At 39.9% G+C, this 14941-nt stretch overlaps 1 protein-coding gene across 2 annotated transcripts in view; it reads left to right on the forward strand.

Annotated features, from left to right (window-relative positions):
• Positions 1 to 14941, forward strand: part of LOC124804953 (phosphatidylinositol 4-phosphate 3-kinase C2 domain-containing subunit alpha) — a 248117-nt gene that overhangs the window by 30951 nt on the left and 202225 nt on the right. For both annotated transcript variants that reach the window (XM_047265340.1, XM_047265341.1), the window contains exon 4: positions 11968 to 12837. In XM_047265340.1, the coding sequence (XP_047121296.1) occupies positions 11968 to 12837 (870 nt within the window). The remainder of the gene's footprint in view (positions 1 to 11967; positions 12838 to 14941) is intronic.

Consider the following 14941-nt stretch of genomic DNA (forward strand, 5'->3'; position numbering starts at 1 on the left):
GAAAATCATCAGTTTTTGACAATATAATATAATTGGGTAGAAAAAAAAAATCTACTCACAAAGTGTCAGCAGAAAAACACACACATAAAAGGAGGTTATACTTTGATGGTATGGGGTGCCATTGGTTACATGTCTCGGTCACCTCTTGTTCGCATTGACGGCACTTTGAACAGTGGACGTTACATTTCAGATGTGTTACGACCCGAGGCTCTACCCTTCATTCGATCCCTGCGAAACCCTACATTTCAGCAGGATAATGCACGATCGCATGTTGCAGTTTCTGCACAGACCTTTCTGGATACAGAAAATGTTCGACTGCTGCCCTGGCCAGCACATTCTCGAGATATCTCACCAACTGAAAACGTCTGGTCAATGGTGGCCGAGCAACTGGCTCGTCACAATACGCGTCACTACTCTTGATGAACTGTGGTATCGTGTTGAAGCTGCATGGGCAGCTGTACCTGTACACGCCATCCAAGCTCTGTTTGACTCAATGCCCAGGCGTATCAAGGCCGTTATTACGGCCAGAGGTGGTTGTCCTGGGTACTGATTTCTCAGAATCTATGCACCCACATTGCGTGAAAATGTAATCGCATGTCAGTTCTAGTATAATATATTTGTCCAATGAATACCCGTTTATCATCTCCATTTCTTCTTGGTGTAGCAATTTTGATGGCCAGTAGTTGTGACGAAGAGCAGGCTGAAGTTAAAGACATTAGTCAGGAAGAATCAATACGCAAAGAAGTGGGATATGGAAGTACTAAGGAAGGAATGAGGAGATACGCTTGAAGTTCTCTAAGGCTATAGATACAACAATAAAGAATAGCTTATACAGTTTAAGAGGAATGGACATCTCTAAAAAGGGCAATCACAGAAGCTGGAAAGAAAAAAGTAGGTACAAGGAAGGTAACTGTGAAGAAACAATGAGTAACAGAAGAAATACTTCAAATGATCAATAAAAGAAGAAAGTACAAAAATGTTCAGGGAAATTCAGGAATACAGAAATAAGTTAAGGAATGAAATAAACAGGAAGTGCAGAGAAGCTAACACAAAATGGCTGCTTGAAAAAAGTGGAGAAATCGAAAAAGAAATGATTGTCGGAAGGACAGACTATCACCTTTGGTGAAATTAAAAATAAAGGTGGTAACAATAAGAGTGCAACATAAATTCTTGGGGAGAGAGTGGATAGGAGGAAAAAGAGTTCACTGAAGGCCTCTATGAGAGGGGGGGGGAGATTTGTCTGATGTGATAGAAGAAGAAACAGGAGTGGATTTATATGAGATTGGGGATCCAGTATTAGAATCAGAATTCAAGAGCTCTTTGGAGGACTTAAGATCATATAAGACAGAAGGAATGGATAACATTCCACCAGAATTCCTAAAATCATCGGGGGAAGTGGCAACAAGACGACTATTCACATTAGTGTGTAGAATGTATGAGTGTGGGGCATACCATCTGACTTTTAGAAAAATATCATCCACACTATTCCAAAGACTACAAGAGCTGACAAGTGTGAGAATTATCGCAGAATCAGCTTAACAGCTGATGCATCAAAGCTAATTGCAAGAATAATATACAGAAGAATGGAAAAGAAAATTGAGGATGTGTTAGAAGATGATCAGTTTGGCTTTAGGAAAAGTAAGGGCACCAGAGAGGCAATTGTGACTTTGGGATTGATAACAGAAACAAGACTAAAGAAAAATAAAGATGCACCTCATAGGATTTGTCGCTCTAGAAAAAGCATTTGACAGTGTAAAATGGTGCAAGGTGTTCGGAATTCTGAGAAAAATAGGGGTAAGCTGTAGTGAGAGATGTATAATATACAATATGCACAAGAGCCAAGAGGGAATAATAAGAGTGGATGACCAAGAACGAAGTTCTCGGATTAAAAGGTATGTAGTCTTTTGCCCCTATTACTCAATCTGTACATCGAAGAAGTAATGATGGAAATCAAAGAAAGGTTCAGGAGTGGAATTAAAATTCAAGGTGAAATGATATCAATGACATGATTCACTGATGACATTGCTATCCTGAGTGAAAGTGTAGAAAAAATACATTATCTCTTGAATGGACTGAACAGTCTAATGAGTGCAGAGTATGGATTGAAAGTAAATCGAAGAAAGACGAAAATAATGAGAAGTAGCAGAAATGAGAACAGCAAGAAACTTAACATCAGGATTGATGGCCACGGAGTAGATGAAGTTAAGGAATTTTGCTAGGCAGTAAAATAACCAATGACAGATTGAGCAGGAAGGACATCAAACACAGACTAGCACTGGCAAAAAGAGCATTCCTGCCCAAGAGAAATCAGTTAGTATCAAACATAGTCTTTGATTTGAGGAAGAAATTTCTGAGAATGTACATTTGGAGCATAGCATTGTGTGAGAGTGAAACATGGACTGTGGGAAAGCCAGAACAGAAGACAATCGAAGCATTTGAGATGTGGTGCTACAGACGAATGTTGAAAATTAGGTTGACTGATAAGGTAAGGAATGAGGAGGTTCTGCAAAGAATGAGCGAGGAAAGGAATATGTGGAAAACATTGACAAAGAGAAGGAACAGTATGATAGGACATCTGTTAAGACATCAGGGAATGACTTCCATGGTACTAGAGGGAGCCGTAGAGGGCAAAAACTGTATAGAGGAAGATGGGGATTGGAAAACATCCAGCAAATAATTGAGGATGTAAGTTGCAAGTGCTACTCTGAGATGAAGAGGTTGGCACAGGAGAGGAATTCATGGCAGGCCGCATCAGAGCAGTCGGAAGACGGATGGCTCAAAAAAATAAATAAATATCACAGGTGGCTCACCCTTTGATGTATGTTTTGTCAGTTACAGTGCTGGTATAAGTGGTGGCAGGAGGGTGCATGGGGCAAGTCGTGCAGCAGGGTTGGTCACAGGGGTAGGAGCCATATGGTAGGGAGATGGGTGCAGATAGAGCGTAAGGTCTGACAAGAAATTGACAGGATGAGGAAAAGCTGTTCTAGGTGTGGTGGGCAAAATCTCAGACAGAATGTATCTCATTTCTGAGCACGATTTTAGGAAGTCGAGGCCTTGTCGAAGTAGCTGATTAATACATTCAAGATTAGGATAATATGGAGTGACAAGTGGTATGCTCCATAGTTGTTTTTTGGAGGTATCAGCAGTACCAAGATTGGATGTGATGGCCTGAGCAATCTGCTTTTGAACTAGGCTGGTAGGGTAATTACATCCAGTGAAGGCTGAGAAAAGGCTGAGGTGAGAACGATGGTGTATTGCTGTAAAGAGTATGCATCCGAACAAATACATTTGCCTTGAATGCCAAGGCTGCGTGGGAGGGAACATTTGACATGGAAAGGACAGCACTTTCAAAATGGAGATACCGTTGTTTGTTAGTAGGTTTAATGTGGTCAGATGTGTGTAGCTGGCCGCCGGTAAGGATGAGATCAACATCAAGGAAAGTGGAATGGGATTTGGAATAGGACCATGTGAAATTTAATTGGGAGAAATGTATTAAAACCAAAGCAGGAGTTGAAGGCTCTTGGATCCCAGGAAAGTCCCCTCCAAGCAAGCCATGAAAAGGTTGGCATAGGAAGAAGCCATCCTGGTTCCCATGGCTGTACCCTTTATCTGTTTATATGTCTGCCCCTCAAAGGTGAAGTAGTTGTTGGCAAGTATAAAGTTGATTAAAGCTAGCAGGAAGGGTGTCAAGATTTGGTATCTGTGGCTGCTGGCTGAGGAAATGTTCAGCAGTAGCCCGCCCATGTTTGTGGATAATGTTTGTATTGAGGGAAGTGGCATCAGTGGTGACAAGCAAGGTGTGTGGTGGGAGTGGGACAGGCATGGCTTTCAGATGATCTAGAAAGTCATTGGTACCTTTAATACAAAACTGGAAGTCTTTGTACTATGGATTGCAGATGCTGATCAGCTAAGACAGATATGTGTTCAGTGGGTGCCTTATTGCCATCAGCTTTACGACAGCCAGGATGAAAGGGTTTGTGGATCTTAGGAAGAAGGTAGAAGGTGGGGGTGCGAGGTTTCGGTGGGTAAGAAGTTGTATGGGTTGAGATGTTAGTCCTTACAAGCAGCCTGATGTTTTAAGGAGGGACTGCAGTCACTTTGAATCACAGGGGATGGTATCTTTATGACAGATGCTGTATGTAGGGTTGTCAGACAGCTGGTGTAGACCTTCATTAACATACTCCTTCGTCTGCTGTGAAGATATTAATGGATTCATCAGCCTTTAGGGAATGCAGAGGACAGGGTAGGGTCTTGATTAGGACCTGAGGAAGGGTTGTGAAGCAGTACTGGATGTGAGGAGTTCTTGGAAGAGGTGGTTTTGAGGTAGTGATGGTGGATCATGTTGGGATTGTGGTCATAACTGTTCAGGGCAGGGTTCGATGTCAGGTTTTCTGTTGGAAAGATTTTGGGGTTGGGTTTGCAAAGTGGTGTTTCCAGGTGACAGTACATGTGGAGGAAAGTATGTCCTTCACCAAGCAGTATGATTAAATGCAGGTTTAGGGCTGAAAGCAAGCTCCTTGGAGAATACAGATGGAGGGAGCATGCTTTAGACGATGGGTTGAGAACACTATGCTGTTGTGACTTGTTCTTGTGATTGAGTTGTTATTGTCTGGAAGGCAGTGATGAAGGCTGTGGGATGTTAAGTAGGTTGGTCAAGCTCAGTTTGTAGGAGTGAAGTGGTGGTTGATGGTGTACCTTTTTAGGGAGCTGCAGAGGGACGGGAAAGGAAACACCAGTGTTCAGGTGGTTTAGGAGAAGGTGGGATAGCTTTTTGATGTGAAGTATGGCATATTATTACAGGCTGAAGCTGGTTTGGTGGTTGGTACCATCCAAGGAAACATGAGGGGGCAGATAACTGCAGGATTTTGTAAGAAGAGATAAGTGTGATGGAGTGGAAATTGGCAGGAAAGTCATACAGGTCACAGATTAGCTGGGTAAGCGCAAGACATTGTTGTACAAGGCTAATTCTAAATGATGGACCCATTTTCAAAACTTCGTATTTATTGAAGTACAAATCCAAAATGAACAAAATTTATACCAATGAAAAGAGGTTTCAAATTTTTTTCATAATGTTTGATATCAATTCAATAATTTGTAGTTAATTAGTTTTAATAATTATTTAATAATTAGAAATGTGATAAATGTTGTAAATGTTCAATGTGGCCACCATTGGCTGCATGGCAAACATTGACGCAGTAGCCAAACTCTTCCCACTCATGCAAAAGTGTATCTGCTGTTACTGAGTGCACGGCAGCAGTGATCCGGTTTCGCAGATTGTTCGTAGTCGTTGGTAGAGGCTGGATGTAAACAGCTTCCTTCATGTAACCCCATAAGAAATAGTCAGAGGGTGTGAGATGAGGAGATCTCGGTAGCCAGAACTGCAAAGCCAGGTCCACTGCAACTGATCCAGCGCTGAGGTAGAGGGAGTCATTCAAAAAGCCTCATACATCACGGTGCCAATGGGTTGGAGCTCCATCCTCTTTGTGAAAATGAAGTCCTGGGCATCTTCCATAATTTGAGGGAACAGCCATTGTTCCAACATTTCCAGTTACGTGATTCCTGTTACAGTTCTTTCCGCAAAGAAAAATGGTCCATAAACCTTTGTACAGGATATGGCACAGAACATGTTGATCTTTGGTGAGTCTCTTCCTTGCAGTGGTGAATGTGGATTTTCCAAACTCCATATGCGTACATTGTGTCTGTTGACTTTTCTACTAAGGTGGAATGTCACTTCATTGCTAAAAATTACACGCTGTAGAAATGCATTATCCTCCATCTTTGCTAGCTCATAACCACAAAATGTGAGACACTTATGTTTGTCATTGGGCTTGAGAGCCTGCACGAGTTGTAATAGGTAGGGCTTGTACAGCACATGCCATCTCAGAACTTTCCATACAGTCTGTTGGGATATTCCAAGTTTTTAACTGGTTCTACTGGTAGACTTACTTGGACTGCACACACAACTTTCTTGAATCTGTCGGGCATCATCCTCTGACACATGTGGTTAGCCTGTGCTTTTTCCTTTGCACAGACTCCCAGTCTATTTAAATTGTTTAAACCAACAGCTAAGGCTTTTGCGAGTTAGTGGTTGAATACTGAATTTGGTATGAAATGCCTGCTGCACTGCAATTTGTGACACTCTTTTTGTGAACTCTGCCCCACAGGTCACCATATCACTCACAACTGACACTGAAACGGAATGACGACTCTATTGCCACATGAACTATACTGGCTGCTTTTGAAACAATCACCACCCGCCAAATACATTGAAACTTCTTCTTTTAATTGGTATAAAGTTTGCTCATTTTGGATTTGTACTTGAATACATATAAATTTTTGAAAATGAGTCCATCATTTAGAATAACCCTATATTTGAAACTGTAAAAGTGCACGATGTAGAGTAGGATTACATCTAGAAACAGGAACTTTCCATGTTAGGCCTTTGGGAGTGACTCCAATACACAAGCAGGATCAAGAAACAATATGTGGGACCTCAGTTTTAACAGTGCAAAAGCGTGCTTAAAAAAAATGGGTGTAATATGTGATAAGATTCATCATGGCAAGGGTGGAGAGTTTTGAGTGTTAGAAATGGTGAGAGTGGCAAAAAAGACAAGCAGAGGGTAGAAAAGATAGAAAAATGGAAGAAAAGCAAGGAAAAAAGTCAGAAAAATTGGTACAAAAATGATGAGAACAGCCTCTTTTTAACAAGAGTTAATGAGTGGGCGAGAATTTCCCACCAGAAAAGTGGTCTATATGATATGAAAAAAAGACTTGAAAAGAAAAAATCAACAAGCAAAGTCATGAAAATAGACAAAATTTTAAAAACAGGGTAAAGACAAAGCCATAGAAGAAAATGTAAACTACTTTCCTTGGCAAATTAAGTAATCTAGGAGATGGCAGTAAGTCAGAGTAGTTTGGAAAAAAACAAATACACAGAAAAGTAAAAGAATTACATATAAACAAGGTAAGTGGAGGGTAGGAAAGAAAATAGTTGTCAGATTTCTGAATAAATTGGCGAAAAAAGATGAGTGGGAGAAGGCCCTTCCGTGTAGTGAACTGTAAACAAATTGCTATATGTAAATTCATCAGTTATAATGGACCCATCTAGGTGCACAGAAATCAGTACTAGAAAAGATTTAGGGGCAAAGCATTGATTAATTGTGGTGATATAGATAAATAAGCAAACAGGCTAGTGCATGAGGTAGAAAACAGATGACAATTTGAACAAGACAGATGACAACTGACAAGAGGGTAACATAAGAAGCAATGATGGCCACAGGGCTAATATAATAACGGAAATAATCAATTTTTGACAATATAATGTAATTGTGTACATAAAAATGTCTCTCACCAAACAGCGGCAGGAAAACACACATGTGAAAGGAGGTTAAGCTTTCAGAGCCAGTGGCGCCTTCTTCCAGCAGAAGGGTTGAAAGGGAAGGAAGAGGACTGGAGAGGTTTAGCAAATGTGGTACATTTCGGAGAAGGGTAAGGCCAAGGGAACCAGGATGACTCCTTCCTGCAGTAACCTTTTCATGGCTCGCTTGGAGGTGCTTTCCTGGGATCCATAACCCTTCAGTCCCTGGTTTGATTTAGATACATTGATGACATTTTTGCCATATGGGCTCACGGTGAGGCTGACCAGTTAAAATTCGTAGAATCCCTAAATACCTTCTCCCAATTAAATTTCACAAGGTCCTATTCTGAATCCCATGCCACTTTCCTTGATGTTGATCTCGTCCTCACCAAAAGTCAGCTACACGCATCTGTCCACATTAAACCTGCTTACAAACAACACTACTTACATTTTGACAGCTGCCATGCTTTCCATGTCAAATGTTCCCTCCCATGCAGCCTAGGCTTTTGAGGCAAACGTAGGTGTTCAGGTGCAGACTCTTTACAGCAAGACACCTCCATTCTCACCTCAGCCTTCACTGGACATAATTACCCTACCAGCCTATTTGAAAAGAAGATTTCCCAGACCATCACATCCAATCTTGGTTTTGCTGATCCCTCCAAAAAACAATTCTGGGGCACACCACATGTCACTCCATAGTATCCTGGTCTTGAATGTATTAATCAGCTATTTCGACAAGGCAACTTCCTAAAATTGTGCCGTGGAATTCTGTCGGAGATTTTGCCCATCACACATACAATAACTTTTTGTCGCCCTCCCAATCTCCGCAATATTATTGTCAGACTGTATGCTCCTTTGCACCCCTCTCCCTGCACTGTTTCTCGTACCCCTGTGACTGCCCCTGCTGCAAGACTTGCCCCATGCACCCTCCTACCACCACCTATACCAGCACTGTAACTGGCAAAACATATGCTATCAAAGGGAGAGCCACCTGTTAATTGATCCATGTTGTATATCAGCTGTTATGTAAACACTGTTTGGCGTTTTACATCGGCGTGACTACCACCAAGTTAGCAGTTAGGATGAATGGGCGTAGGCAGAGGGTGTATAGTGTCAACACAAAATATCCTGTCACAGAGCATGGTCAACAACATGAGTTGTCACCTCAGTGCCTGATTCACTACATGTGCCATCTGGACTCTTCCCCAGATACCATTTTCTCAGAGGTCCGCAGGTGGGAACTAGTGCCCCAACATGTCCATGGTTCTCACCACCCACGTGGCCTTAATTAACATCAATTTCTTCCAATTCAGCATTTCTTCACAGTAACTACTACTTTCTTCACTCTGTTTTAGTTTTCTACATCCTTCATGTTCTGACCTGTCTATTTTTCACTGTTACATGCAACGTGCTTAGATTCTCACACTTATTAACTTGTGCAGGATGTTTTATCACTATTCTGTGTTTTTGCATATTACCTTATCTTCCACCTGTAAGCTCTCAGGTTTTCAAATACCATCTGATGCAGTTCCCAACAATCAGTCTTTCCTTCTCAACCTATCCAGTAAGCCTTCCCTGACCTGCAGTTCTGTGTGACTTCTCCAAAGTCTACAAGTCTACCACTTTTCCTAAACCTTTCCAGTCCTTTTCCTTCATCCCTTCCCCTTCAATCCTCCTGCTAAAGAAGGAGGCAGCTTGGAGTGGCTTGTATAAGTATAACCGTCTTTTATATGAGTGTGTGTTTTCCTACTGCCACTTCATGAGTAGATTTTTTTTTAAAATTTATTTTTAACCTCCAAGTTACATATATTGACTATTATCAGTTATTCATTTCAGATAGTTTGATTCCTCTCTCCAAAATCTGTCTCACTGTTAATATTCCATCTTTGTGGTGTAATGCACCATATTATAATGTAAATGTTGTTCTCTGTTGGAATTCATTGCATGATATTTGACAATTTTGGTGACAAGAGATTGTCTGTTTCCTGCATCTTACATGTTTAAGCTGTCGCATTAACTAGAAGTTTTCTATTGGACACCTCACCATTTTGCTAGTCTGAAATATCACTCACCACTTCCTTCATAAAATATGCTCTTCATTAGTTGATGCCGGCCAGGGTGGCCGAGCGGCTCTAGGCGCTACAGTCTGGAACCGCGTGACCACTACGGTCGAAGGTTCGAATCCTGCCTCTGGCATGGATGTGTGTGACGTCCTTAGGTTAGTTAGGTTTAACTAGTTCTAAGTTCTAGGGGACTGATGACCTCAGAAGTTAAGTCCCATAGTGCTCAGAGCCATTTGAACCATTAGTTGACCATTATAAACCAGTTCCTTCAGAAAGTAGTATATTATAGTTACCATGTAGTTAACTTATTATTTCTTGCTTGCAGTTGCCAAAGCAATGCGTATAACAAAATGTTTTGTGTTTCGTAATTTGTTCATGCATCTTTCAAATGTATATTGAGCTGTGTTTCTCTTTGTGTGTGTGTGTGTGTGTGTGTGTGTGTGTGTGTGTGTGTGAGAGAGAGAGAGAGAGAGAGAGAGAGAGAGAGAGAGAGAGAGAGAGAGATGAAAACTGTGGCCAAAAGCTATATGTGAGTGTCTTTTAATTGTGCCTGTCTGCAACTTGACGTGTCTTTTTTATAGTATGTAGCAATTTATCTTTTCTTATATTGTTGATATTCCTACCTGGAGTTTCCATTGTTTGAAACATGAAAATATATGTTTTTGTCAGATTTTTTGACAGTTCAATGTTGACAGTTCTTTACTGACAAAGACACACTTTTTTTTACATTTTGTAACTATAAAAAGTATTGTACTTACAAAAACATGACAGAAAAAATATGCTATAAATGCAATATGGTCATCCCTTCCAGCTAGACATCACTTAATATTGGCAATTAGCCAAAACAGGCCTTTTGTGTAAAATATTAAAAATATATCTCCTTATTGCAGCTAATTTTGGAGCATTCATTTTCATTGTGTCTTATACTGATGTATAATGTGTTAAGTGTCCAATGGAATATGAAGTATTTAAATAATTTATGACCTTATACAGGGTACACAAAGTTCACAGATGCCAGTGGTGTGCAGTGTGGTGGATGGAAGGAGGATAACAGTGATGAAAGTTTTCTCATAGTTCAATGTGCATAGACCATCCAGTTGTTACATAACTTTTTGCATTGGAAGATATTACCATAAACTGATAGCGACTTTCAAAGTAACATTTCAGGTATCTTGTCGATATGCCACACTTCGACTCAATATTTTGAGAATATTTTCCCACCCTACAGTATTAGCAGCTATTTTTAAATGTATTTGGAGGCCATAAATGCATTGTAGCTTTCTTAAAATTTGCCCACTTGTATGTAGTAAAACCTAGTATTTATTTAAAACATTTACTTTTATTATTATTATTATTATTATTATTATTATTATTATTACTACTACTATTACTAGACACAATTGGTCTCTGACTTTGTGTGTTTGGTAGTCACTATTTTCATTGTTAAATGTAGCCCCCTTAAGCTTGCTTGTGAAGTAACTGTAATGGCATTCATCATAATTACAGACACTTGAATTTCCTATATTTAGGAGATGACAGCTTGCGTCTTTCATTCAAAACGGTTTTTAACAAGTGTAATTAACTCTAAGAAACTCTCCTTTTCCTTGAAGAGTTCTCTCTGTGTTAGAACATTTTCCCCTGTTAGCTTGTTATTCCTGTTCAGTTTTATTAATTACAATCCTTCCATTTGTGTAAATTGTGCTGTTTCAGCTTCACATGGTCTTTATTTTTGTATTTTCTGAGCTCACTGCTAGTTCTTGAATTGTAAATCTCTGATATATTCGTTGTTGCCAGGCCTTACCCGAGTGTTTTAATATTTACTAAAATAATTTCGTATATAATAACTTTTCTTCCTGCCTTTATGGAGTGAGACGAACATTTCATGCTTACTCCCTTCTTAGCTGCTGGAAAACGTTGCAGTTTCTCTGTGTTAATTGTTGCCCTGTAGGTTTTATAGAACTTAAAAGGTTTACTGTTATTGCATTGTCCTTTAAATGTGAAAGCTTCCCTGTCTTAAGGCTGAGTTAATGCATTAGATTTTGGGTATTGTTAAGATTAATAGAAACAGAGCAATAGAACAATTCCCTATTGGTCTGGAAAACCATTACTATAAAATCACAAGTCTTCCAAATTTTATCCTGCATACTAAATTGAACTTACTGTTGGATACATACACCCTATGTTAGGGTCAACTGAAACAAAGATTATCTTCTTGTTGTTGTCATCTTGAAGAAGAAAATATGGAAATTATAGAATCAAAGGTGTATTAGTAGAAATCAGCAGTGACAGAAAACAGAAGGTAAAAAACTGAACAAGTTTGTATAGCATTTTTTTTAGGTTATGATATAAACAGATCTTTTAAATTGGTGTAGATGAAATAAAAGAAAGTTAATATAATACTGATTATTTTTTACTGTCGGATATCCGGTGTCCAGTACAGTTTTCTAGTATTCACTTCATTACTGTCACACTTAGTGTTCAGTAATGTGTTTCTGGATCCTCATCAAATGGCAATAATTTTATTTTGTTTTGTGTGTGATTTTTCAGAAACTGAACTTACGGTACCAACTGCTGATGGAATGCCAGTGCAGCAAATGGAATGTACAGAGATAAAGTCACGGCCCCGGCCCGGCTCCTTCAACACTGGTCGGCCCCGAGTGCCAAGATTGCCACCGCCTCCCCCTGCAGTACAGCGTCGTAACAGCACGACAAACTCTTCAGTGGATGACAGGAGTGATTCACAGGACCTGATATCATTTAGCAGCCCATCGCCTCCAGATCGAAGTAGCTGCGGTCTCGATCTCGAATCTCTGGTGTCAGACACCGACCGGCCTACCTTCGAACGTAGCCAGAGTGTTGTTCCACAGATGAGACTGTCTTCATCATCGAGTGTATCATCACCTTTTGTACCATCCATTCCGCATGGATATCCAAAATGTGGTTCTAAAGCAGATACTATACATTCATATCACCCTTTGCAGCACTCACCTCAGCAACAAAGCCATTTACAGCCAAGGTCAGGGTTTCTTGGTTTTTCCTACAGAACAGCATTATCTGAAGATAGCCCTGTTTATAACACAGTCATTCCTGTAGTAAACAAGTCAGATTTATCTGTGCAGCAAGTGTTTGATCCAGTGAGAACTTTTTCTCAAGCAGTACCTGGTGTCCATAAAGGTGTGTCAGGAACTGGAGATTCATCAAATTTCAATGTTCTGAAGGTCATAGAGAAGAAAGACAATAGTAACTTAATTGACCTCCAGTCATATGACAGCAAGGAAGAGGAATGTGTAGACAAAACATTAGTGAGAGTTAGTGTCCTTGAAGCATTTGACCCATTATTGAGTGATGTTCATGTCAAGTACAATGAATTCAACAGAACTTCTGAAACAGATATGTCAGGCGCTGATTCAAAAAATGGTAAGTAATAATTTACAGTTTATAAATTATTAAAGAAAGGTTTGGTGGAATAATTTTTCTGTAATTCTTTTAACTGAATATGTTCATGCTATTGTGTCCAGTTGAAGTATGCCTTAACACTAAAATAGCTTATTCGGTTGTACACTGAAGAGCCAAAGAAACTGGTACACCTGTAGGGCCCCCACAAGCACGCAGAAGTGCCACAACATGACGTGGCATGGACTCAACTAATGTCTGAAGTAGTACTGGGGAGAACTGACAACATGAATCCAGCAGAGCCGTCCATAAATCTGTAAGAGTACTAGGAGGTGGAGATCTCTTCTGAACAGCATGTTGCAAGACATCCTAGATATACTCAGTAGTGTTCGTGTCTGGGGCATTTGGTGGCCAGCAGAAGTGTTTAAACTCATAAGAGTGTTCATGCAGCTACTCTGCAGCAATTTTGTGAGAGTGGCGTGTCGCATTGTCATGCTGGAGTTGCCCAAGTCTGTCTGAATGCACAATGGACATGAATGGATGCAGGTGATCAGACAGGATGCTTACGTACGTGTCACATGTCAGAGTCATATCTAGACGTATCAAGGATCCCATATCACTCCAACTGCATACGTTCCACACCATTACAGAGCCTCCACCAGCTTGAACAATCTCCTGCTGACATAAAGGTCCATGGATTCATGAGGTTGTCTCCATAGCTGTACATGTCCATCCACTCAATATAATTTGAAACTAGACTCATCTGACAAGACAATATGCTTCCAGTCATCAACAGTACAATGATGGTGTTGATGGGGTCGGGTGAGATGTAAAGCTTTGTGTCGTGCAGTCATGAAGAGCACACGAGTGGACCTTCAGTTCCAAAAGCCCATATCGATGATGTTTCATTTAATGTTTAACTCGCTGACGCTTGTTGATGGCCCAGCATTGAAATCTGCAGCAGTTTGCAGAAGTAGATAAGTTCTGTCATGTTGAACGATTCTCTTCAGTTGTTGTTGGTCCAGTCCTTGCAAGATCTTTTTCCGGCTGCAGTCATGTTGGAGATTGATATTTTACCAGATTCCTGATAGTCACAGTACACTTGTGAAATGGTCACACGGGAAAATCCCCACGTCATCACTACATCAGAAATGCTGTGTCCCATTTTCCATGCGCCGACACGACATTCGAACTTAATTTAATCTTGATAACCTGCCATTGTAGCAGCAGTAACCAATCTAACAACTGTGCCAGACACTTGTCGTTTTATATAGGCGTTGCTGACTGCGATGCTGTATTCAGCATGTTTATATATCTCTCTATTTGAATATGCATGCCTATACCAGTTTCTTTGGAGCTTCAGTGTATATAATGTACTCTAATTCTGTTTAGTGAAAGTGTTTCCTTACAAAAAGCTGAAATGACTATTCATCTTGTAACTAAGGTGCACCACTAGTATAAAATAAGTGACATTTTCCTTGTTTATGCTGCAGTTGTTAGACAACATATATATGTCTAACACAAGATGTGTAGATTCTTTCCTACTAATTACAGCATAATTAAGGTAAAATGTCACTTTGTCAAATTGGTATTTACTGTTTGTATTCTGTTCATATGGGGGTTAGGTTGGAATCCCAGTACACATATACTGATTTAGGTGAGGACATTCATTTTGTTTATAAATGGATTTCATTCATTCTTTATGTTCTGTAGATCCCATTAAAGAAGGGAACCTACAGGGTTGTGGGATAACTAGGTAAGCTTTAACAAAAGTCAGCAAAATCATAGCTTAATCTATATACTGCATTAACAATAAATTTCCACAATAATGCTTAACTCTTTCATGACTAAATTATTTTCAGAACTTCTTATGAGCACTTTATTAGGCTAATAAACCACTCATAAAAAGTAGTTTAAATCTTGAAAGTGGCATACTAGCCCAAAGGTAGGAAAAAATTAGTGGGGACCATTGTTTCCACTCAACTGTGGAGTAACTCCACTCAGGAATTTCAAAAAAAGTTGTTGCTTATTTTTAAGGACAAAAAACAACTTTAATATTACTTCCACATGTACTAATTTCTGTAGTCCTTTGAGGTGACTAAGGTGATGTACCATGGAAGCATGGTTT

The sequence above is a fragment of the Schistocerca piceifrons genome, chromosome 7 (assembly GCF_021461385.2).
Source record: "Schistocerca piceifrons isolate TAMUIC-IGC-003096 chromosome 7, iqSchPice1.1, whole genome shotgun sequence".
NCBI classification, from domain to species: domain Eukaryota; kingdom Metazoa; phylum Arthropoda; class Insecta; order Orthoptera; family Acrididae; genus Schistocerca; species Schistocerca piceifrons.